The following is a 26,948-nucleotide window of genomic DNA, read 5'->3' on the forward strand; positions in this document are numbered from 1 at the left end:
TATCTGAATAGTTTTAGGCAACTAAGATAATTTGTTTCCTCAAATTGATGATTTAATTTAATGTTGGTGTTTGTTTGTTTTTTTTTTAAGTGCAATTTGACTTTAACTGATTTCTACTTTCTTTTGTTGAGCTCTGTGCTGCTGATGCGTTCCTTTACTGTCATTTGCTTTTGTGCCTGGTGTTAGGGAGCTGCAGTGTTTTGTTTCTCTCAGGTTAACGCTTGTAGGCTGAAAGTAATAATTTTTTATTTTATTTTATTTATTTATTTATTTATTTTTGAGCATCTATCTGCATCTCCCTGCTGAACACCGATGTTCTTCTTCACTTTCTGTGACACAGTATGTAAAATGCAGGTTTAAAAGTGGTGTTAAAAATAAATCTAGGAGATGGTCTTTTGGCTCAAAGCCCCTGAAGGTTCTTTGGTGAGTCAGGATTGGAAAAAGTTCTCTGCTTCTGAACTTTGCTCTTGATCTATATTTTTCACCAGCTGCTGCTACACCGATTGAACGAAGGACCTGGCAGCCCACCCAAATGTTTTCCCATAAAACTGGCTAACTAATAATCCCTCTTTCCCTCCCTTTTTTAATATCTAGCATTATAACTTCACTTCCCTTAACCTTGGCTTGTCATACCTTAGTTCTTAAGCGGCATCCACACAGGGAGGGCTGTGATTAGTGACCAGAGACGATGTAAAGTCCATGAAATTTAGCAGTTTGAAGCATCGACTGGTTGAGTAACAGGTCGGCTCCATGAAGTGACCTGAATTAAACTCAACTATGAGCAGCAGTTGAAGCCACTAACATTGAAAGTAAAGTGCTGATTAATATGATGTCATGGTAAAGACATGAGGTTACCTCATGTCCACCAGTGATCAACCGTGGGCTGAAGAGTGATGCACAGCGAGCACTTTAAGTCGATGAAGCTTCACTTTCACGTTTGTGTTTTTTTCTTTTATCATTTAATTGAAATTTGCGTAGCAGCTTTACCTTAATCTCTGGCATTTTCCTCAGCACTCCTGATACTCCCTCTTGCTCTCACCCCACTTCACTCCCACTTTTGCTTCCTAAGCTCCCACTGTTTGCGTTTGACTCGGCTACATCGCACTCTGGCTTTGCCTTCTTTGTCAATTCCCCTTACAGCTCTCCTCCCTCAACTTTGCTCTTTTTCTCTGTCTATCTGTCATGTATTTTTAATGCCTTTGAGACCTTCAAGTCTTTGCTAGTTCAGCTTGACTTCAAAATAAAACAGTTGAGTTCTGTATGTGTTGGATGGGAGGGGATGATGAGAAGGGAAGGTCTGCAATGCATGAGGTGACAGGACCAGGCCTTTATTTTAGACGTGTGGGGTGTTTTTGAGAGAGTGAGGGGAAAAAAGACACGGAGCAGACGATTCATATGAACATTCAGCAGATCATCAAGTACATGAACCAGTTAATGACACAAATATCAGCCTGTACACAAACCTACAGTTTTCTGGTAAACAGAGACCAGTGTATAACACAGTCGATCACATTGGAAGCATTTCAGGAAATAAAAGGGATGGATAGTCTGTGTATTGCTTTTTCTATCTGATAATTTCTTTGTAACAGATGAATTGATGAGTTTTAATTTGTTGACTCATTCTAAATATTATAAAACCAGCTGCTATTTGTTTACCAGATTCCTTATCTTAGAAAGGGCTAATATTCTTTCCTCTTGTTTGGACTAGCTAGCAGTCTACGGTGATGCTCTTGTCTTGTATTTGCTGTAGCATTTAGTGCAACCAGTGCTAATCTCTTATTTGTATGCTTTGAACACACAAGTAGGTCCACTTCATGAATATGTTGTTATTGTTGCATATATAAAATATAAAAGTGACAGAATAATAGCTGAATTCATCTTAAGAATTGGCTGAAAGTTGAATGACTGTAGGAACAAAGTTGGAGCTGGTGGAGAAATGGAGTGAAAATCAGGATGGTGCAATGTAGGGAGGGAAGAAGTAGTTTAAAGTGACCTGCTTAGCAAGAATCAGATGCTTTTTGTTATACTGTATAGAGAGCGTGAGGATAAGAGAGAGAAGTGATTGCCAGTGAATTTTGGATTGTGTTGTTGCTTTGTTGCTATGGTGTTGCATTTCCTAATGCAGACATGAGAATGAAAATGGAGACAGAAACCACACAAAGTAGTCTGTGATCAAATTTTTCTCTTCCATTGAATTTTATCTTATATTTGTCCCTCGGCCGTAGAAGGCTGTTGGGGTATTGTCGTCGCCCTGCTGGGCAGGCGCAGTCGGGCAGGCGCAGTCGGGCAGGCAACGTAGACACGAACGAAGCGACCTAAGAGTTTGAAATTGATACCCTAATCGTATCTACTAAAAATCACAGATGGATTTGAATCTCAGTGATGTTGACTTCTGAAAGTGTTGTGAACATGATAACTTGAAGGAAGTGACCTAGGATTTTGAAATTCATACCATAGGTTGTATCTACTAGGAGGCTGAGGGTTGCCACTGACTGGCGCCAGGATTTTTCTCCCATCAAAGTGCCTTTTCCTCCCTCCTCTCTCTCTCGACATTGTTCCTCAGTTGCCATATTTTCCACCCCCCTCTGTTTTTGTCACATGATTAAAAAGATAAATGTGCAAAAGGTTTCGTAATGTGTTATTGGCACACAGCAGCTTCCTTTTAATCTGTCATCTGTATGTGTTTGCTGATGGTGCTGATTGCATCTGTGACCAGGAACATCATCTTGTGATTTCTGGGTGTTGCTACAGGAATAAAATTTGGATCATAATGTGGGTTTTTTTGGTTTATTTTCTTCTTTTTTTCCTCTTTTTTTTTTTTTTTTTTTTTTTTTTTCCTGTCTTGGGTTGCTGCAAAAAGTTTTAAAATTTATCTCTACGCTGCATGGCAGGGTGGCACTGTATAATTTTAGAAAAGAACAAATTGAGATTGATTGTATTGAAGCACACAGAACAGATAAAGGCTGACAAACTGCTCGTGTCTGCAGCTGTCGGTGTTTAATATATAAATAAAATCCACTGTGAATAACATTTATAAAGCAATAAGTGCACAGATACTATTTTAAAAGTTAAATGCAATTTAGCAATGGAAACTGCATTTTGCAGTTTTTTCTTTGTTTGGTGAAATGTTTGCGTGTTATTAAAAGTAGCATTTCATGTCAAATTTGACGTTGAACCACGTAGCAATCTGAGTTAAAAAAAAAAGCACCTTTAACTGTTGTTCTGGTTGTTAATGAACTCTTTATTTGCTGCATAAAAAATACTGCTTTCTGTAACTTTGACAGTTCTATAACAAAATCTCAATGAAAGCCTTTAATTTATTGGACATACTTGCATACACAGAGGAAGTTTATATGAAACGCAGGGGTGGCCGATTAATGTGCTGAATTACTCATGTGTCCCTCGGTTTCACACAACTACTGAACATGGACGATTCCTTTTCTTCTTCTTCTTCTTCTTTTTTTTTTTTTTTACTGTAAAAGAGTACAGAAAAACATATCGGTGTATGTGATAGATTTAAAAATAAATAAATAAATGTAGCCGACTTTATGAACCTAAACAGCATGATCCTGCAGGCGCAAGAAATACGTAGCATTGAAGCAACAAGTACATCAAAGATCTGTTGAAGTTGGAATTGACGAGGAAGCACTTGGATATTAGGATGGTATAGGCATAGCCTTAAGATGTGTTCGGCGCCGTCACAGTGAGGAAGATGGGCAGCGCAGATGAAAGCTGATAGATGGTTTGAACTTTTGGGTGAGCCAGAAGAAGATGAGAGAAGTCTCGACAAGCCTGAGCAGTGGCTAAGGCTTCTGCCGCAGGCGAAGAAGTGCCACATGCACACGGAGAGAAAAAAATCCTTTAATATTGCACTAGCAATCAAAAGTAAAGCACACTGGTAGAAAATCCAAATACCTTGACTGGGGATGATGGCGTTTCACATAAAGGTCCCCAATTGTGTTGAGCAGAGCAAGATTTTTAAATCCTGATAAGTTGTGTGTCCAACTAAAACAGCCACAATGAGGTAGTCTTTCATTTGACTTTTACTCAATGTTGCAAAAGACACATTCAGTGGGAACAAGTCGTCATGGATCTTATAGGAGTCAATTATCACCTCAAGGTCAGACCATGCAGTGCTCAAAATAATCAAAGACCTACCTCTCACTCTAACTAGCTAAATGAAGCCTACAAAGTTCATGATGGTACAATCCGAAAAAGACTGAACAAGTGTGGCTTCTTTGGAAGGGCCAGTAGAAAGCCTCTACTCTTTAAAAGAACATGGCAGCACAGCTTAGATTCAAGATTCAAGAGCTTTATTGTCAATACAACAGTATACATGGTATACAGTGTACCCAAATTCTGTTTCACCCCAAGCCCCCCATGGTGCATTATAAGTATATAAAATATATATTTCCAAGAGATATCAAACTAGAAATTACAAATAAATAATGTGCTAAACTTCAGTAAAATTAAGGGATAAAAGGTACTAATTACTAACTAAACAATACTATAATGATAACTATACATTACTAACTGTATGATAAAGACATGACAGACGATACGAAGTGGATTGTGCAGCGGTATTGAATACCAGGTTCAAGTTATGGTCAGGATATTATAGACGAGACATGACAAAGACATGTGCAAATGTAGCATAGTTTAGCTTTACAAAGTTGGAACTTTTTACTGAAAATCGAATTCAGCATATCAGCACAAACACTACATACAAACTGTGAAACACGGCGGTGGAGGGGTGGGCTTGTTTTACAGTCACTAAGACAACCACAGTCCTCTGTATATTAAGGTCTCGTAGAGTCAAATGTGAGGTCATGTGACAGTGACCCAGTGGACCCCATTTAAATCTATAAAGTCATGCTGTTATTTTGACTAACAATTCAGTAATAAACCATTAAACCGGTGCAAACAGTGCAGCTTAGCCAAGAATGAGAACATGCCAACATGTAGCTTCTATGAGCATAAACTGCAATAAAATTTAGGTTGAAAGTAAGGGCAACCTTAATGCTCAGGTTGTAATTGAGCTTTAGATTTGCTTAAATGTAAAAAAGCAGAGAGACACTAGAAAACATTAAGGTGGAATCACACAGGACAGATGTGAACTTTGAAGGTGTTTTCTGAGGACACTCAACAAGATTTCCATATTTAAACATTAGGACCTAAAATCCAACAGCTTCCCTGAGGTGATGAAACTTTGATGGGTCTTGTCTAGGCTGTTGAATTACTATGTTTGAATTTATTCTCCTCAGACACTGTTTGTTTTTATTTTTTGAGTATAAACTTAGACATCACTAGCTCTCTTCAGAATCTCATAGGCATTGACAGGTGGAAACTGTATGTGCAAGATCTGAGGATTTATTTCCATGCAGTACATACGCGTGTAAACATGCATCTTCATAGCAGAAGTCTGCATCTCCTCCTGAACCAACTTATATCTACTGTGGCTGCAAGTCTGTGTAAGTGTGAACTGCTAGTAATTCAAATAAGTGTGTTTGTGTCCATTGAACCCCCGTCCAAACCCCCAAACAGCTTGTAGTGCTGTCAGAGACATCTGGTTGCCACTGACTCTAATGGTCACACGGATGTTAAATACTACATGAGGTGTGTGTGTGTGTGTGTGTGTGTGTGTGTGTGTGTGTGTGTGTGTGTGGCATCAAGCATCTCTGCCCCAGTATTTCTTCCTGAGGTTATGCTGGGAGTCACTTTGTTTGGATTTTTGCTTGGTGTTGGACAAAATGTGGACATTTATGGGTACATTTTTAAGGAGCTGTGCGTGATTTTTATTTTTCATATTTTCTCCTCATGATGGTAGTGAGGAATCATGGAACAGTTACTACTGTATGTAATTAGGTGATTAATGGCAATTTTTAATAGAGGAATATATGAAGGAGGGAGGGACGAAATTGTGAAGAGATTAAGAAGGAAGAGGGTTCAAGCAAGGAAGATGGCAGTCGAAGTGAAGTGCTGGGCCACGGGTGTGTGGGGTGGAGCGAAGATGGGAATTACACAGGAGTAGAAAGGAAATAAAAGGAGGAAAGGGGTGAAAATGAGAGGGAGGATGATGAGAATATGAAGAGAGGGGGAAATTAATGTGTTCTGAGGAGTAGAAGCAAGGCAGAATGGGTGATAATTGACAGAAGATTCAGAGCTAAAAAGGGAGAAAATGAAAAGGAAGAAAAACTGTGAAGAAGCAGTCTTCTATTGCTTATTAGGGTCATTACACCTCCGTCTGGAACACACACTCTGAGAGGATTGAAAGGAGAAAGCAGTTCAGTATGAGTATCAAAAAATGGGCTTTTGATAAATGGCAACAAGAATCTGAAAGCAGGGCATGTGTGCTCTGCAGTGTGCACAAACATTTACTGTCAAATTAGTTAGTACTTGGCTATAAATATGTTTTTATTATAAAGGACACAAACACATCTTTGGACTTGGCCTAAAAATGTATCGATGCTGCTGTGAAGTGGTAAATAGAGGGAAACGGAAGGCAGGAGGAAAAATAAACACTGAAAGTCAGAGCAGGGAAGAAAGGAAGAAAAGATTTTAAATGAAGTAAAAGAGGATAAATAAAGCCAGTGATACCCCAGGGAGACATACAGGGAGGAAAGTGAGGTAGGTAATGGTTTTGTGAGATGGTATAAAATAGAACCTGTACTGTACAGGACAGGAAATGAAGGTGAAATTGAAAATATAGGAGTAAAAGTGAAATAAAGTATCGGAGTAGATGTACTTTAAATTCATGCACTTGTACAGCAGCTGTGGATTACAGCCACAGATAATGAAAAATATGCACTAAAAGATTTTCCATTGACAGTGTGACTGGATTATTTGCAGTAGAAGGATCCTCGTGCATGTAAGAGATGACCAGTGCAGGTTTTTTCTTTTCCAAAATTCAAAAATAATTTCAGTGAAAGAAAATGATTTTACAAAAGGCTCCTTTCATGCATCACTGAAAGTCTCCAGTTAACTTTCTGTTAATGAAATGAGAATGTTCATGTCTCCCTGGTTTCAGACTTTGCTAATAACTTGTGAAAGACTGTAGAAAATGCACAGTAACTTTTAATTGAAGCAAGGAGAAATTGCTTTGCTGTCGTTAGAGTAGCCATGATTCAGCCGAGTCGGATTTATGTAACCAGTGCAGCCATTAATTCTGTGAAAAGGTCTCTGTTTAAAATAAATAAACCTCTAGTGTTTGTCCCTTTGTGTTATAGTGAAGTGTGAGAGGTCCCGCTTATTATCAACATAGGCATTTAAGTTCTCCAGTCAGTGGAGTTCGGTATTAAAGCAGACCAGCGTAAAGCACCTGTAGCTAAAGGCCAGTAGCATCACATGGATGTACTACATACACATAGAACACCATCAATTTAATTTGTAGCAATTTTTTTGCCAAATTTGTTACCCGTCTGATACCTCTGAGATAACATTAACATAATGGCATTATGTTTGGGTTATTAGTTTGTCAGGTAGGTTGTGTGTGCGTGTGTGTGTGTGTGATACATTGATTTCAGTTGGACCTGAGCATGAACAGTCTGTTTTGGTCTGCAGAAAATACTTTTCTGGCAATGATTCAACACAGTCTGAGGAACAGAAAGAGACTGTGAGCATACTTTGCATGTGGTTGGGCTTAAATTCTGCCAAAGTCTTAACAACATGTATCACATGTCTTGATTGTATGTGATTGGTGACTGAATCTTTTTGAGTCTTTGTAAATAATATATAGACGGCAGGATTTTTTAGACTACACTTGGGTGCATAGTTGCTTTAGTATTTTCATTTATTTGAGAACAAAAGTCTGGATAGAGCAAATAAGGATCTGGCTGTGTGTGCTGCCTTACGTGTTCCACGTCTTAGATGTATTCCAGTATTGAAGGCAAACGCCAAGGTTTTCTTTTCACATACGTTCATAAATAATCGAGGTAGTAATGCATTGCTTTCAGAGCTTGTGCATGTTCTCAGTGAATGTGTGACCATAAGAAATGCGCAGGAGAGAGATGACGTCCTTCTGAGGCAACAGTCTATTACTCATTTCCATGACTGGCCCTGATTTATCTGCTTTCTGTGCCACATACAAAGATGTCACCTTGTTATGCTCAACTGGAACAGCATATATGCTGTGTGATTTCCTTTTTTCACACTTTGATTCAAGGTTCTTCTGTCATTATGGTGTCAGTGGAGACTGAGCTTATGGCATCTGCCCACTTTCAAAAGTTAACATTTCCCTTGGAATTTCTTTAATTTAGGCTTAAGTGAAATAAAAGGTCAATATTTTAATTGAAAACTGTGGTAAACATACTGGCTCGGGGGACTTGTGACAGCATACCAAGTGCACATTTTAATTTGGCACGTTGCAGTTACATGATGCAGAAGCTGTGACAGCGAGACACCCAGTTATGAAGGACATCAGTAATTAAATTCAGGAGATGGCCAGATTTTTCCAGGGCTGCACATAAACTGTCACCAAATTCCTTGGGAGTCAACCCACTTACGCATTTAGCAAAAAGAAGAGAAAAGTAGGAAGATGCTTTAGAGACATCGAGTCTTTAAAACTGGTGACAAAGTTGTGAAGTTTGTTTCTGTGTCAAGTGATTGAAAGCTGGATTTATTTCACCCCTTTGAAGTTGGTGTTCATTTCTGACCTCCCCACAAACTTTGTATAGAGAATTAATTAAAAAGGGTCTTTTTTAGGGGTCGTGAAGGACCCTCCGGCCTCATCTGGTAATGCTTGGACACACGATGCAATTCTTAAAACATGTTTGTCTTTTGTTTTGTTTCTTTGAAGTATTGAAATAGGTGTTGGCGAATGACCTTGTTTTTACTTCACTTCCCCCTGTCTCACTTCTTTCCGTCTTCATTCATCCATGCAGCTTGACTTCAAACATTAACATGGAACATACATTTTCATCTCTCCCCAACTCCATGTGTTATTCTGTCTCGTTCCCTTCATTGCTCTCCTTACCTCTCTGTGTTTCTGCCTCTCCATCTGCTCCTCTCCAACTCTAATTGGTACGATATCAGTTGGAGCTCAGATATTGCCTTCACTTTTGGTCTGTTTCTGGCAGGCAGTGTTGTCTCAATGTTTCCTCTCCATAGATCAGATTCAGGTGCGTTCGTGCTGACTTATAAGTCTATATGTAAGCCTAGGCTGCCAAAATGCAAAAGAGTTTAACCAGGTAGCAGCAGGACTGAGTTTGACGAAGGTGATGAAAGGTTTGAGGTGAAGGGGCTGTGAGTGAGCCTCGGTTGAGGAGTCTGTAAAGTGGGAATTGAGAGTAGAGTGGATAAAAGGGAAAACGGACTTAATGGTAAATGGTTTGGAGAGTGTTTTGAAGAGGTTTCATTGTTATCACAAAAGCAAGCTAACTGTGAAATCTGGAATAGGGTCCACTTACGGAGGCTGAGAAATTGAACCATTTCTGTGTTAAAATCCCTAAATGAGTTGAAGGTATCAAGGATCTTGTTCAGTTGTTTGTTTGAAACTAAGGCCCATAATCAAAGTCATTTCACGTCTGTTTCTGCACTTTACACTCCCCTGCTGCAATGTACCACGTCTTTAAAAACACAGTATTGTCAACAGCGGGAAGCTGACCAACCGATATTAGTTTATATTACTTTCAATTTTAAAGGAACAGTCGGCCGATTTTGTAGTTTTACTTGAAAGTTAGAAGTTGCACTTTTAATTAGTGTGTAAGTATGTCTTCCAACAATCGATGCATTGTTATAAACTCAAAATTAAGCAATTAAAAATGCACAGGTGCGAACGCAGATTTTTTTTGAAGCCGCCATTTGCCCCACCGTCTTTACTTCAGGGGCAGAGGTTCGGCCAGTTGTGTTTATATATGTGGCCACATCCATAGCACTCCTGCTGCGGAGGCAAATGTGAGCTTGGGAGCTACGATTGATCAAACCTGTGACTTTGTTTCCTTTACCAAAGAAGTGAAAACACATTAAATCATGTTTCTGCTTTGGCACTTTTTATAATTAAAATTGTTATTGCTGAAAAAAAAGAGAGCTGTGCAACACAAATGTTTGATGAATTTGCTCTTTTTGTATAGTAAAGTGTCTTTTTGTTGTTATTGCTTGAGAGGGATTTCTCCAGTCTCTGAGTTCAGTGGTGTAAAGCTTGTCCACATGATAAATTGCAAAGCTCTCACACTGAAACTCTGTGATCTCCCAACAGTTGGATAAAACCATTTCAGTAAAACCACTGATGTGTTGTTATATGTGTAGACGTCTTAAATCAATGTTCAAATGGGCTCTCTGGACTCATTTTTTTCGTGCTCTTCACTTATTACTGTTTTAAGGTGGCATATCGACTTGGTCAAGTGAAACTTTTCAGCTCATTTGTTTGTGCCAACCGCACTGTAGTTTTATGACTCAGTTCTCTACAAGCTTTACATAAGCTATTGTTGCAATTGAAGAGAAATATACCATTGATCTATGCTTCAGAGTGAGTGGAGGATAATCTGAGAGAGGCACTTTGAGCATTTGGAAAAGAAGGTAGAGATCACATTAAAGGATACTTTCTTTCAGAGTTTGCAGTAACGACTGAACAAATTGTGAGGGTAAAAGGAGGGAAGATGGTGAAAAGTGGCATTGTTTGATTGTGGAAATATTATAAGGAAGATAGTATTAAGCAAAAAGCCTTCATTTTAGCTTGTGTGCACATGTGCATTTACTGATTAACAGGAATCCCAAGGAAAACAGGAGGATAAAGCTGGATTATTGCATAAGGAACAAGATGACAGCCCACACAAGTGTACAAGACAACAGAGAACCGTGTGTGTGTGTGTGTGTGTGTGTGTGTGAGTGAAACCATTTAAGCACTTAAATTATTTGTATGTCTTGTGTGCATGAAAGAAAACGAGTTAAGATGGAGATAAAATGACGTGGTGAAAGAGTGAGAGAATTTTTCCTGTTGTACAGCGCCCTGAGCTGAAAGAAGCTGCCACCTTCGGTTTAATTGTGTGGCTGCCTTAATAGGCATCCACACTATTGAGTTCCTGTTTCTCTTTATTGTGTGGATGCTTTAAGCATCCACACTATTGAGTTCCTTCTTGATGTTTCCGTACACTTTTCGCCGTGGATCTACTTCCACAATTTTTGTGCTATTTTCACCGTTCAAATTTTAAACTATTCTGCTATTTCTGCTAATGACGGCTATGTCTTTTGGTATTTTTCACTATTATACTTTTTAAAATATTAAGCTTTTTTCCTTTAATTTGAAATGAATGGGAAACTTCTGCAATTCTGCTAAAATTTGCTTGTTTTTGAAACTTAACTACTTCCTCATATTTTCACATAGAGCAACCATTCAAACTTTAAAATGTTCTCAAATTATTGGGCTATTCAGGTATAAATCAGCTTTTTCAAATCTTTTACCGTTTTACTTTTATGCCTCTTAAAGTTTTCAGTTGCAAAATTGTGATTTTTCACAAAATACATGCGTTGTTATGGTTGCTATGCTCTTGGCTTCCAGTGTGCCACTGAAGGTTTTGCAGTCTTCTCTTCATGTCCGAACAACTTCTTGCTACTTGCTCAATTTTCACTCAACTTCCACAAATTATACATCAAAACTTAGGTATTTTTGCTGGCTTTCAGAAAATATCCCTATCATTGTTGTGGGACTCATAGATATTTTGCAAATCTCCTCAGAGTAACACAAAGTCAGAAAACTCTCCATATAAACTCAATGGAGAGTTTGTTCAAAATCACCGCTGGATTTCTGTAATGAGAGGCATTTTCAAATTGTCATATCTCCTTAACGAAGCAAAGTTAAGACATGAGGCTTGTCCCCGTATATGTTCAGACACTCCTGACGCTCACAATTCAAGAATTTCTTTCTCACCTATTACCGTTCTGAAATGAGTTGGACTTGTTTGAGGGTAGGAAATTTGTCCCTCGCTCAGATTTCATCAGATTTCAATTTCTGGAAATGAGGCACTTTTTTCTCTCGTCATATCTTTTTGATGGATTTCCACAGAGCCCTGAAAATTTCCATGACTGTTCACCAAAGCCTGCTGTTTCTTACGGTGAAAGAATGATTTTGATGCTCCATATAGATTTAGAGTTACCAAAGGTTGTTTGAGCACAAGTCAAGGCAGTTTTTGCTTCGCCTCTACTCAGTTACAGTGTATTACAAGTCATATATCTTTAATAATTTATGTTTTATCTCTGAATTATGAAGACCTGAAGATTCCCCCATCTCTTCTGAATAAAACGATGCCTGAATGACCGTTCTAGCCTCTACGGTTAGGAAATTATGGCCATTTGTTCGAGTGGAATCCTGAATGTCAGAAATACACTGAAGAAAACTCACACCTCTCTCTGTGTCTGTGTGTGTAAGGGCTGACTACAGCAGGTGCAGCTAATTTAACTGACCTACATATACCAAGCCCAGACTCTCCACAGCTCCTGTTCCCTTTACTGTCTGTGTATGTGTGTCTGTGTATCAGTATTTCTCCTATGTTTAAGTATTACTCCTCAATCATAGTATTTCTGCTAAAACAAAGTACTTCTGCTACATCTTAGTACTTCTGCTAAATCATAGTATTTTTGCTAAATCATAGTATTTTTGCAAAATCATGGTATTTGTGCAAAATCATGGTTTTGAGGCCAAATCATAATATTTCTGTTATTTTATAATATATGTGCTGAATATATTATATGTGCCAAATCATAGTATTTATCCCAAATTATAGTATTTATGCCAAATTACAGTATTTCTGCTAAAAAGCAGAAATAGTCCTTTTTAGCAGGAATTTCTGCCAAAAGATAGTATTTATGTTAAAACATAGTATTTCTGCTAAATCATAGTATTTGTACTGAAACATAGTACTTCTGCCCAATCATAGTATTTGTACTGAATGATAGTACTTGTGCCAAATCATAGTATTTGTTCCAAAGCATTGTATTTGTATGGAGTCATAGTATTTCTTCTAAATCATAGTATTTCAATCAAATCTCAGTAGTTGTTGTTAAAACGAAGTATTATTGCCAAATCATAGTATTTGAACCCAATCATAGTATTTCTGCTAAATCATAGCATTTGTGCCAAATCATGATATTTGTGCAAAAACATAGTATGTCTGAAAAACCATAGTATATCTCTTATGTTATAGTATTACTACTAAGGCATAGTACTTGTGCCAAATCATAGTATTTGTTGCACATCATAGTATTGGAACCAAAACATAGTATTTGTCTCAAAGCATCGTATTTGTATGGAGTAATAGTATTTCTTCTAAATCATAGTATTTCAATCAAATCTCAGTAGTTGTGTTAAAATGCAGTATTATTGCCAAATCATAGTATTTGTACCCAATCATAGTATTTTTGCCAAATCGTGGTATTTGTGCCCAATTAATAATTCTGTTATGTTATAGTATTACTACTAAGTCGTAGAATATCTGTTATGTTATAGTGTATCTGCGAAATATAGTATGTGTGCCAAATCATAGTATTTATACCAAATCACAGTATCTGTGCTAAAACATAGTATTTCTGCCATATTGTGGTATTTGTGGGAGAACATTGAACTGTTATGTTATAGTATTACTACTAAGTCATAGTATTTCTGCGTTGTTATAGTATTTGTGCTAAAACGTAGTATCTCTGCCAAGTCATAGAATTAATGCAATTTCATAGTTTTTTTTAGGAAATCTGTTATGTTATAGTATTACTACTAAGTCATAGTATTTCTGCCAAATCATAGTATTTGTGCCAAATTACAGTATTTCTGCTAAAACGCAGAAATACTACCTTTTAGCAGGAATTTCTACCAAAAGATAGTACTTCTGCTAATTCAGAGTATTTCTGCCAAATCAGAGTATTTCTGCCAAATCAGAGTATTTCTGCCAAATCAGAGTATTTCTGCCAAATCATAGTATTTCTTCCAAATCATAGTATTTCAATCAAATCTCAGTAGTTGTGTTAAAATGCAGTATTATTGCCAAATCATAGTATTTGTACCCAATCATAGTATTTTTGCCATGTCATCGTATTTGTGCCGAATCATGGTATTTTTGCCAAATCGTGGTATTTGTGCCCAATTAATAATTCTGTTATGTTATAGTATTACTACTAAGTCGTAGAATATCTGTTATGTTATTGTGTATCTGCGGAATATAGTATGTGTGCCAAATCATAGTATTTATACCAAATCACAGTATCTGTGCTAAAACATAGTATTTCTGCCATATTGTGGTATTTGTGCAAGAACATTGAACTGTTATGTTATAGTATTACTACTAAGTCATAGTATTTCTGCGTTGTTATAGTATTTGTGCTAAAACGTAGTATCTCTGCCAAGTCATAGAATTACTGCAATTTCATAGTTTTTTTTAGGAAATCTGTTATGTTATAGTATTACTACTCAGTCATAGTATTTCTGCCAAATCATAGTATTTGTGTGAATTTGTATACTGTATTATCACTGTATTATGTAGTGGCTAAGTAGGGGCTGTTTACTAAGTGCATCAGTGTAAATAGGTCATCTCTTGTGTTGGAGTGCCCTCTTGTGGCGCCTTTTGGGTAGCGCCTTAGTAAACGGGAACCCTGTAAAAAGTGGCATCAGACTGATTTGTAGTGGAGGAATTTGTTGCCAGTTTTCTTAATCTTTAATCTGTATGCATGTTGTAATGCATACCCTGTTCTTAATCATAGAAACCACACCATATCACCTCTCCACATCCTCCTACTGTATGCCATACCTCCCTGTACCATCCATCTGACTGCAATAAACTCCACCTGTGGTAATCTAATCCCTGGATGTCAGCCTCTCCTTCTGACCGAGGATAGTTATAGTATTTGAGCCAAATCATAGTATTTGTGCTAAAACATAGTATTTCTTCCAAATCATAGTATTTGTGCCAAAGTATAGTATTTCTTCCAAATCATAGTATAAATGCACAATAAAGGTTCTTGAGCCACATCAGTGTTTGTGCCAAATCTTAGTATTTCTTCTAAATCCTAGTAATTCTGCTCAATGATAGAATTTCTGCTATGCTGTAGTACTTTTTTCCTAGATTGTAGTACTTCTGCTAAGTCAAAGTATTTCATGTAAATCATAGTATTTCTACCAAGTCCCAGTGTTTCTGCTAAATCATAAATAAGGTTTTAGTACAAATTGTATGATTTGGCAGAACTTTCTGTGTTCCAGCACAAATGCTATGATTTGGCAGGAAAAAAATATTATTTAGTATAAATACTAAGTTTTAGCAGAAATACTATGTTTAAACTTTAAAAAATTCTGCTATTTCTGATGATGTGTGTTATGACTTTTGACCATTGAAATGAATGGAACACATTATCAATGTGGTCACTGATTTTGCATGATGGGCTGAGCTGTGTTTTAGCTCAGTGAAATAAGCATCCGTTCTCAGACTGGGAGGCCTGGGTTCAAATCCAGCTTATGGCAACATTTCTTTCACTTAACAGTTAAACTATTTTTTAACTCTTTTCAACACAAATTTCATCTTTTTCACCCCTTTTCAGCAAAATTTTCAGTTTTTTTAACCCCTTTTCAGCACAAATCCAAACCTTTTCAGCTCTTTTTCAGCAAAAACCTCTTTTCAGCAGAATTTTCACCTCTTTTTTTACCCAAATTCTGCTTATTCACCTCTTCTGATAAATTTTCAGCCTTTCCACCTCTTATCAGCACAATTCTCAGCAGCTTCTGCTCATTTCAGCACAATTGTCAATCTCTCCACCTCTTCTTTGTGAGAAAGTGTTTGGCTCAGTGAGCTAAATAGCTGCCCTTTGACCAGGAGGTCCAGGTTCAAATCCTGCTCAGGGCAGCTTTTTTTTTTTTTTTTTTTTCAACTTTTTCAGCTTTTTTCAGCAGACATCTGCAGCGTTAAGGCATCCACACTGCATTTTCGCAGGAAATGCACATTTTTTCTAGTTATTTATGTGGTACTTGGCCTTCCATTCAAATCTGCCTGTATAGTCTCTCATACTTTTTCTTTTTCTGGCTGCAAAATCTTTAGAGATGCTGTTTTTGTTCGAGCCCATGCTGAGCGAGTGGATGGTCTCTGTGGCATTTTGCTTTGGCAAAATTCTGCTGATATTTAAATGCTTGAAGCCACCGTCAATGCAGTGATCACATACTGCGTCTTCATATATTGACAAAGGCACAGCGCGAGAGTTCACAAGCCCTCGTTAACAGATAGCAGACAAAAGTAAATATAGAAATGCCACTACACTGGTTTAATTTGGGAAGGGGGTGGGGGGGCGCAGAGTGGAAATGTTTTGTTTCTGATAGTGTCCTGGAATTTATATTTCCTCCCCCCCCCCCTCCTCTCCCATTTGTATTTTCCCATTTAAACTACTTGTCTGACTGGTTCCAATATCCACTGAGTCGTTTGGCTTCCAGTCCAACTACATATCCCATGTATATATATTTGTTCAGTAAAGTGTAACGGTAAGCATCTGTCTTCCTGCCCATTTGATTAGTCTCCTGACACAGGCAGCGTAGAGTTGTTTACAGTTAAAAAAAAATCTATTTCAAAACAATATTGGTATCAGATTTCTCTGCATGAATGTGTGTTTTTATAGCCACATTTCTTATTGCTGTCCAGCATATATTAAAGCCTGTAGCAAAGATTTATGTATTCAAACATAAATCTTTTATTAAATACATCAGTGTTTCTTTGTGTGGGTCCAGTTAAGTGAGACTGTGCAGGCAGTCTTCAGTGTTGCAGGAGGCTGCAGCTGTATGGCAAGATTGTTATGACAAATATGTGGTATAATGCTGTGAGGTTACGTGTCTGAACTGGAGAAAATGAACACAGGCAAAGTGTGTAGGTTTGCATGTGAGGCAAAACTGTTTTTAATCTAACTTCCACTTTGATATCCAATCTGGATTTGATGACAATCTGTTGGGGATTTGACCTACTTTGGTACAAATTAAATTGACAGTATCCGAAAAGGGAATTTTGTTGCAGGTGCTGACCAGACCGTTGCCCTCCTTTTCCCTCCTGGTGGCGTTTCGTCCAGGATGGCACATCCGTATGTGGTGTTGCAAGGAGTTTTGATGTGTCTCAAGAGTGTGGAAGAGATGCTGTGAGATGGGCTCTTACATTATGAGAGAGAGCGAGACGACTCAGCAGGATGGCCAGTATCTGCTCCTCTTTGTGAGGAGGAACAGAGGGTCCCAGCATGTTTCTGACCACACTATGAGAACTGGACTCCATGAGGTGGCGTGAGGGCCCGGCATCCTGTTGTGGGATCTTAGTTCTGAATTTGCCAGAAAACGCCAAAACTGGCAGGCTCACTACAGGTGCCTCGTTCTCTTCGGAGATCAGAGCAGATTCACACTGAGCATGTATGATAGATGTGAAGGAGTCTGAAGAAGCAGAGTGTGGCTAAAGTCGTGTTATCATCCAGCATGACTGGTTTTGACAGAGGGTTAGAGAGAGCCTGGGGAAGCATATACTTGGAGGATCAAGGACGGTAGCCTGAGTGCTGTTAGGTACCAGGATGAAATTGGAGCTTATGCCGGTTCAAAGGCTTTGGCTTGTGGTGCGCAGAAATATGGTCAGCGTGTATAGGCAGCTCCTGGATGATTACATTGATGTCACTGACTGGCTCTCATGTACCTCTAAGGGGAACCCAAGAATTAGCCTATACAACGTATTGTATCAGTGGACCTGATATTAAAAATCACTGCAGACTGTTAGAGCTCTCTGATGCTCTGATCCAGGTCTGGGAGGAGAGATCCCAGGACACACTCTCACCAGGAGTGTGCTCAGACGTTGAGTGCATACATACTACTGAGCCATATTATGACATAACCTATTTCAGTGTGTGTGTTAATTTTAAAGTTTTTTTGAAGTCTTCTTAGACTCATGTCTTCCCTTTTTCTATTCCAGGAATGTTTAAAAATGGGTTTTAACTTCTGTTTGGACTGGTGCTCTTTGTTGGTACTCGGTAGCTACAGATAAATCTTTTCTTGTGCCAGATTTCTTATGAATCACTTGTATTGTCACTACATGTCATGAGTCTCACTTTGCAGAAAATTACTCCTTCTACTCTTGATCATATTGATATACTGTAGCAGCAAAAACATTGTAACATGCATATGGAGTATTTGCAGTCCTAGTTATCAGAGCTGCATCACCTCTGTGTTTGAGTCATAGCTGTAGTTTGAAAATACATTTTTTTTTAATTTTTTTTTATTCCATGTGCACAAGATTTCGGCTACTTAACAGTTCAGTGGTTTTGGTCCTTAATTCATCAAAATGTTTATGTGGGTGAGCAGTCTGCAGCACTCTTGCATTGCAGCCATGGTATTGTAATATGTGTTGAATGTGTTTTGGGATTGTCTTGCTGAATAAGCAACATTGTCCTTGAAGAAAACTCCACGTGCTCCGTATCTTGCACAGTGCACCAGGCACTGTTACGGGCTGCTCCTACATATAGCTGTCAAATCATCAGATCCTGCTTTTAGATTTAATCCAGTGTGATTTCAGTGGTGGTGCCCTCCTGTGCCTCCTCCTTGGAGATGTCCGTGGTCATCCTGAGATCAGGTTCATCAGCACATGTTGATCCAAATGTGAGACTGTATCGCTGTTCGGTGGCCCTAATAGTTTCAGAAACTTTGAGGTGCATGCCAACAACAAAGCCAGGATGTCAGGAACAGAATTGGCTTCGAGCTAATTACTGATCCGTCTCCCTCCTTTTCATCTTTTCAACCTCTGTATAAAAGAGTTTGCCAAGTACCGTTCTCATTATGCAGTGGGGTGTTGCTGAAACAGGCCCAGATGCCCAGTGAACCTCTGTGAAGACTATAGCCTGAATAAATCAAAAAGCAGCATCAGTTTGAGCATAAGCAATGCTAAGCGCTTTACTTGCCTCTGGGAGATCTAGCTTTTTGATATTAAATAACAGCGTGCAAGAAAAACCTGGACAGTTATCAGACAGCCAGTCACTTGAACATAGCACTCAGTGCAAACAACTGCATTTGTCTTGTGTGTGTGTGTGTGTGTATGCTTGGCCTGCAGCTTTATAGGATGACAGAACAATTTTAAAATATAGCCAGTCCACAATAAGGAAAGATTTAATGAGTAGTGGAAAAGTAAACAGATTGTAGATTTTCCCAGGGGTATTTGCACAGATGAGAGCTGGCAACGGCCTCAAGATGACTGTGGAAACAAACTGCCCTAGAGCCCCATTGGCAATACCGATAAGCCACAGTTGGCAGAGTACAGCCCATCAACAGAACTGTGGGATGGTTTTCTTTTTTCTCTTTGTGAGCAGCAGAAAAAGAAACCTAAGATATATTTGGGTTCGCTTTATTTCTGACTTTCTTTGTCATTTCAATTAGCAGAAAACATCACTGTTCCTGCTTTTTGTGCTTCAGTAAAATATTTCATTTACCACTCACTTTTTTTATTTTTTATTTGGGGGGGGGGGGGGGGGGGTGTAAACAATGCAAACAACACTGTAGAGATTGGACAATTTCAAGTAGATATTCCACGTCTTAATTTATCAGGCACTATTGAGAAGATTTGATCAACTTTTTACACAAGCATGGTTGAAACTTGGTCTAATATGTGCAGAGTAGCTTGTAAATTGTAAAATAAAAGTCTAAACATTTGAGATCTACTTGAGCAACACTTGAAGTGCTGATGACCAGCCCCATATCAAAGGGGAGATCCTTGAAATAGGATATTGCTCTCTGCAGGCAGTCGTTCTCCACTTGGTCTCCAGTTGAGTTGAAACAAATCAAAACTCCTCCTTGGTGGAGGACATCCAATGAATAAGTCATTCTTTGAAATATTAAATTCAAATTGAAAAATGCATCAATACTCATGGTATTTATTTAGTATTCAGCTTGATGATCAGATGTATTGATGTCTAAATTGCAGTTTCACATCTTTTACTTCCCTGCTGCAGCACTTAACTTGGCTTAAATGTTGCTTCTACATGTGCTCATTTGGGCTGATTTGGCTTTTTTCCAGTTTTGACACAGATACTGTGGGTTCTTGTCTGTCTTTCTAAGACGCCGTCCAGTTTATAGTGAACCTGCCTACAACCACAATTTCCATCATCGCCAACTTGTCCTTTTTTTGTCTTTTCTTTTTTTTTAAACTGTTAAATCCATCAAGTGCAAAAATACTTGCACCAAAATGTGCAGTCCTAATTATTCTAGCTGCATCACCTCTTGTGCCAACTCTCATAACGCTTTGTTAGCACTCCTCTTAGCAAATTCTGCAGCGATTAAATGGTTAACTTTGTTCTACCACAAGTCACTGGTAAAGAAATGGCGTACAGATGTGTTGAGACACCCCTCGTTACTTTATATTTTGCTTCCAAGAAGTGTTAGATTTTTTTATTTTTTTATTTAAGTGAACAGTGCTCAAATTTTCCGAAGGCCTTTCAAAGTTTTTCTTTGAATTTTTAGTTTTCTGTTTATCCACGTAACACTGGAACCTTGTTCATGGGATGAACAGGTCTTGTGTTTATGCATACTACAATTTAATAAAGAGCCAATGTGAAATTCGGTCCTTGGATACACATGATTTGTTCCCATTTCTTTAGTCAAATCTGTAAAAATTGCTATAGCCAATAGTTTTTTAATGCATAAAATAGTATTTTTGCACCAACAGGGTGATTCCCAAAGAACCATTTGCCTAAAAAATGGCACATTTGAACAGACAAACCAGACAAATAGAAGACAAAGTAAGACGTGCCAGGCCTAAAACAAACTATCTACAGCAGATGAAGAGTATCTAAAAGTCACATCCTTGAGAAATGGACACGCCACAGACCTGACACAGGATCTGAGAGCTGCATCAGGCCCGTTAGTTTATCCTTCTGCTGTTCAGTGAAGCCTCAGAAATTGTCTCGGTGGAAGTGTGGCTGTGGAGAAGACTAAAAATTAGTGGCAACAGGTCTTATGGAGCGAGGAATCCAAATTTGAAAGATTTGGTTGAAATCATCATCGGCATGTATGGAGTAGGTCAGGAGGGAGGCACATCAGTGAGGGTCTACAGCCATCTTTAAGACATAGTGGGGGTCAGATGTTCCACCATGCAATATAGTCTAGAAAGGTTAAATGCAGAGAGGATTTTCCCCACAGGGATCAATAAAGTATACATATTACATTATTATTTAAATGCCATCAGTCATGGGTCGACCACCGCAGCGCCCGGACCTCAACATTAGTCTCTGGACAGAGAACAGAAGAAAAGGGAGCCACAGCCTACGAAGAGTTCTGAATGTCCTTTAAGAAGCCTGGAGAACTTTGACTAAAAGCTGCCTAAGAGCTCAGGCCATGTTGAATAAAGATGGTCATACTAAATACTGACTTTCAAGCTTTTCATTATGTTCTGTATTTATGTGTTTGCACATTAAATTGCTGCTCTGATTTTCCACTTCCCATGAAAAACAGAGATGAGGCTTGGCTTGACTTTTTTTTAAATTTTTTTTTTTTTAAAAAACATTACTATCACAAATTTTTTATTTAGTTTTTTTTTTAATGTGGCAGCGAGTTGTTTCACAGGAGAGGGGTCATACTAGATGAAATGTCGAGTTGTGGTGCAAATGATTAATGAAAAAATGTTATTATGAATGTTGACAGCTCTGCACTTCATCTGTTAATATTAGCAGCAGATCACCAGTGTGGCAAAACATTGTTATAATTATAATTTCGACTCCTCTTTCTCCTCCAGCCCTCGAGGGGCTCCATATGCTGTAGTGTTGGACACTCCTCATTCTCCTCTTCACTTCGCCTTCCTCTCTGCTCTCTTGCCAAGTGGTTTGGAACAGTTCAGCCTTTCTCACTCATCTCATGCTCGTTTTCTTCACTCTCATCTCGTTATTTTCCTCTTCTTGTATATCTGGCCTCCATTATTTTCAGTGTATGTTACGTTATGCTGAGGTTTTAGGCACCTGGTAGATGTGACGCTTCAATGTCTGTTTAAATGACAGCCCTGTCAGAAGGAGCAGAATGTTTTAGCTTTTGGTCTTTTAAAGTTAACTTTTATATTTTAAATGAGGGAGTGATGAGAGACATGTGACTAAGCTTGAAAGGCTTCATTTGAATCTAACACACTGTTACATTTCAGTGCACTGAGACACCAGGATACTTTTTCTGCCTGGCTCCTTAATATGCTTTTTTTCAGGGTCTGAATAGATGTGCCTGCACTGGTCATTGATCCCAGCTCAAACAGTGATTGCAGGGACATATACCAGTATTGTCTGTTTCCAAAGTAGTGAAAATACAACCAGTTAATAGCAGTTTCAATAGCAGAAATAACACAAATGTTAGTGCTTCCTGTAAAATATATCGAAGAGGAATAGCTGGGGGGGGAAATGCATTCAGTAGCATTACTAGACCTTGCAGGGTAAAACAATAATATCCCTAATGAGAACACTAAATCTTGTATTGGCAAATTATCCAGGTGTATTATCTTGCCAACTGCAGAAAAATCCAATGTAATGAAATCCACAAAAATACTGTGCATATATTGTTTTGCACATTTGTTTATTGTTAATGAACAAATCAGAAATTGCAGAAATTGAGAATTTGTCCTGAGTGTACAGAAAATGTATTATATATTGATAACAGACTATCAATAATGACCTTTTTTCTATATTAAATGTCTCTCTTGTGCAATGACAGACATTTTCCTTCAAAAATATTAACCTGTGCCGTGTTCTTCCTGCCAGGTCTTCCGAAGCGGCGAGGGCATGGGCATCCGTCTGGACAGCGCCTCAGCCTTCCAGGGTGCCGTCATTTCTCCACACTATGACTCATTACTAGTGAAAGTCATCGCCAGCGGAAAGGACCTGAACACAGCAGCTTCCAAGATGAGCCGAGCTCTGGCTGAGTTCAGAGTGAGAGGGGTTAAGGTAGGACATTCGGCCAAGTGCGCTCCAAAGGGTTCCAACTTTGTGCATGTTTTTCCTGGTTTAATTTGCTTTTCTAGCTGTTGTTTGGCTAGTTGAGCTGATGAGGAAACTCGGGAACTAATGAACATTTTGGCATGGGGATTGATTCTTTCACAGCTCGGATATAAATTGAATTCTACTCTGTGTATTGGTGGCTGGCATGGTAAGAGCCCGTCTAAAACTACTCAGGGTAGTTTAGATTAATGGTGTGATGCATTTAAAGCTGAAAGAGAGCGAGTGTGTACTCAGTTGCTGCAGAGTGCCACAGCTAAGAAGTGGTGCGCTTAGTCTTGGACACTTAGCCTGTGTGACCTTTCTGGCTGATTACATGGTTTATGTTGCTCTTTATTTCTTGGCTTTCCGACTGAAAACACACTCTGCCTGTGTCAGAAGGTGCCAGTTGTTGTTGGCTTATAGCAGTTTTGTCACAACAACTTGCACTTGTTAAGGTAGTGCTATCCACCTTTCATAACACTGCAGCCCATACACAGAAACACAAGTGCATTACTGCTGCTGGTGAGGGAGAAACACAAGCCTGGGAGTTTATTTCCCACTTGCAGAACAAAGAGAAAGATGTAAACGATGTGGGGCGATCGTGGCTCAAAAGTTGGCAGTTTGTCTCGTAATCGGAAGTGTTACGACCCGTCTAGGGCCAGGCCATAACATGAGCGAGGCACTCGCTTCCCTCCCCAAGACCCAAGCAGTCACACGCAACAAATCCGTTAGATGTGAAGTGATTTATTTACAAGGTGAATAAAGAGAACCAAAACGGGAGTGTCAACACTTCAGGGTGAGCCAAGGCCAAAACAATAAACAAAACAAACCTACACAAATCCCGCACCCCTGACCTCACCAAAATAAAGTCAAAATAAAGACAGAGTCTGACCTCCTTAACCAACTCAAAAACAGGAGAAAACGGGTGATCAAAATAAACGGCAGCTCACCCCTACCCACTCCACTTCCACAATTTTCGCACGTATACTGCAGCCAGCGGCTACCACAGGACTACTGCTGGGTGATGAGGAGAAATGCGAGGACCTCTCCCGCTGTAGCACTCCAGCCGCCTTTTATTGGGCGGGTCCTCCAGCTGGATCCAATCACGCCGGGGCAGTATATCCACGCACCAATCGGAACAGGGCCCTGGCACAGCTAAATTAACATAGACAAAAACACAGCACCTGCACAAACAAACACATGGACATACAAGTTCGTAACACCCCCTTCCATAAGATTTAAACAATCCTCCTATTGTTTAATTCCTAAACTACAAAATTGCTCTTGACAGGGCGTCCGCGATGACATTTTCCGTCCCTTTCTTATGCTTGATCTGCAGGTTGAAGTCTTGCAAAAGAAGGGACCAACGCATAAGTCTCTGATTTGAGTTCTGCATCTGGGAGAGAAAAACCAATGGGTTATGGTCAGTGAACACTTGAACAGGGATAGAGCTGGATCCGATATACACCTCGAAATGCTGTAGGGCTAACAACAAGGCAAGGGCTTCCTTTTCAATGGTACTGTAGTTCATCTGATGTTTGTTGAATTTTTTTGAAAAGTAACAAATTGGGCGATCCACGCCGCAATGGTCTTCCTGCATGAGGACAGCTCCTGCACCAACCGCACTAGCGTCAACCTCGAGCTTGAAAGGGGACATGAAATCTGGTGCCGTAAGAACAGGGGAACTGCACAGTAATGCTTTCGCAGACTCGAAAGCAGTCTGACAAACAGGCGTCCACACAAAAGGCTTCATCGGACTGATCAAATCGGTGAGAGGAACGACGACAGTGGCAAAGTTCTTACAAAACCCTCTATAATAACCACACATTCCTAGAAATCGGCGCAGCGCCCTTCTCGTTTGTGGGACTGGAAACTCAACGATCGCCTGTATTTTCGCGGTCACCGGTAGTATCTGTCCCTGACCCACCTGTTTTCCCAGATATGTGATGGTGGCTCTGCCAAATTCACATTTGGCTAGGTTCAACGTAAGCGAGGCCTCCTGAAAACGGCTGAAAACGAGGGAGAGTGTTTGTAAGTGGTCAGACCAGGTGGATGAGTAAATGACGACATCATCCAAGTAGGCATCGCAGTTATTCACGCCCGCCAGTACTTTGGCCATAAGGCGCTGGAAAGTAGCGGGTGCATTACGCAACCCAAACGGCATAACCGTGTACTGGAGAAAATGGTCCGGTGTAACAAAAGCAGATATTTCAGAGGCTCGGGGAGTTAAAGGTACTTGCCAGTAACCTTTTAACAAATCAAGTTTGGTTACAAACGATGCCGATCCCACTCTATCAATACAATCCTCCATTCTAGGAAGAGGAAATGAATCAGGTTTGGTAACAGCGTTAACCTTCCTGTAATCATTACAAAACCGAGGAGTGTTGTCGGATTTTGGTACTAGCACACACGGCGAACTCCATGCGCTGGCGCTCGGAAAGGCTAAACCATGTTCTAAGAGATAGTCAACTTCCTTCTGCATTATCGCCCTTTTCACTGGGTTCACTCGGTAAGCATGTTGCTTAATCGGTTTATGTCCTTCCACATCAATATCGTGGCACAGGACCGCAGTTTGACGAGGGTGATCAGAAAAAAGTGATAAGTTCTTTTCTATCAGATCAGTGATGTCAGCTCGAGCGGGTTCAGACAGGTGGACTAAATATGTGTCTAAATCATTTAAGATCTCCGAATTTTTCAACCGGCCGCTACCCAGCGCTTCACTTTTCTGGAGTAGCCCGTCATCAGAGGGTTCATAGGGAGAAACAGTACTAGCGGCGCACACTGGAGACGGCGCACCCGAAGGACTCCTCGAGTGAAACGATTTTAACAGATTAATATGACAAACCCTAGACTTTCTCCGGCGGTCTGGGGTCTGGATCACATAGTTGTTGTCACTGAGTTTTTGTTCCACCACATATGGGCCAGCGAACTGAGCTGATAAGCTGGACCCTACCACAGGCAACAACACCAACACTTTCTCTCCCGGCTGAAAACTTCTGCAAACAGCTTTTTTATCATAGCGAGTTTTCATTTTAGCTTGCGTATGTGACAGATTCTCTCGAGCTAACTGACATGCAAGGTGAAGCTTTTCCCGAAGTCCGCTAACATAATCCAGAACATTATGCTGAGTTTCAGAAGTTTCTGACAACCACTTCTCCTTCAGAAGGCGGAGGGGACCGCGGACCACGTGTCCAAACACCAGATCCATCGGACTGAATCCCAAGGATTCCTGAGTGACTTCTCTGACTGCAAACAACAATAACGGCAGACCCTCATCCCATTCTCTATCCGACTCTGCGCAGAACTTGCGCAGCATAGCTTTGAGGGTTTGATGGAATCTTTCCAGAGCACCTTGACTTTCTGGGTGGTATGGACTGGATTTTACATGTTTTATGTGCAACTCCTCCACAACCTGTGCAAACACTTTTGAAGTAAAATTCGTTCCTTGGTCTGTTTGAATAACCTTCGGAAGCCCGAAAGTAGAGAAAAACTTAAGTAGTGCCTTTATCACCGGTTTTGCTTTCAGCGTGCGTAGTGGAATTGCCTCTGGGTACCTTGTTGCTGAACACATTATTGTAAGTATGTATTGGTGTCCGGATTTGGTTTTTGGCAGGGGACCCACACAATCCAATATTACTTTTTCAAACGGCTCACCTATTACTGGAATAGGATGTAACGGAGCAGGTGGAATAGGTCTGTTAGGTTTCCCCACCATCTGACATGTGGTACAGGTACGGCAATATGCCACCACATCAGCTTTCAACCCTGGCCAAAAGAAGTTGCGCAACACCCGATGATAAGTTTTGTTCACCCCAAGATGTCCAGCCATGCTGGCATCATGCGCTAAGCTAAGCACCTGCCCTCGATGTGGCTTCGGCACCACCACCTGCGTAGCACCAGGCAAACCACACCGGTCAGAGGACCACCTCCTCATAAGAACTCCATCTCGCAAAAAATAAGAAGTGGGTGATTCACTTCCTGCACTCTTAGCTGCAGATAGAAAACAGGGAGCCAGTGATGAGTCATTCTGCTGAGCGGTTATC

At 39.7% G+C, this 26,948-nt stretch overlaps 1 protein-coding gene across 7 annotated transcripts in view; it reads left to right on the forward strand.

Annotated features, from left to right (window-relative positions):
• pcxb (pyruvate carboxylase b) overlaps positions 1–26,948 on the forward strand; it is a 323,320-nt gene that overhangs the window by 132,373 nt on the left and 163,999 nt on the right. For all 7 annotated transcript variants that reach the window (XM_082527995.1, XM_082527999.1, XM_082527997.1 and 4 more), the window contains one exon: positions 22,690–22,872. In XM_082527995.1, coding sequence (XP_082384121.1) covers positions 22,690–22,872 — 183 coding nt within the window. The remainder of the gene's footprint in view (positions 1–22,689; positions 22,873–26,948) is intronic.

Source organism: Aulonocara stuartgranti, assembly GCF_965226115.1.
Source record: "Aulonocara stuartgranti genome assembly, chromosome: 3".
Lineage (NCBI taxonomy): Eukaryota > Metazoa > Chordata > Actinopteri > Cichliformes > Cichlidae > Aulonocara > Aulonocara stuartgranti.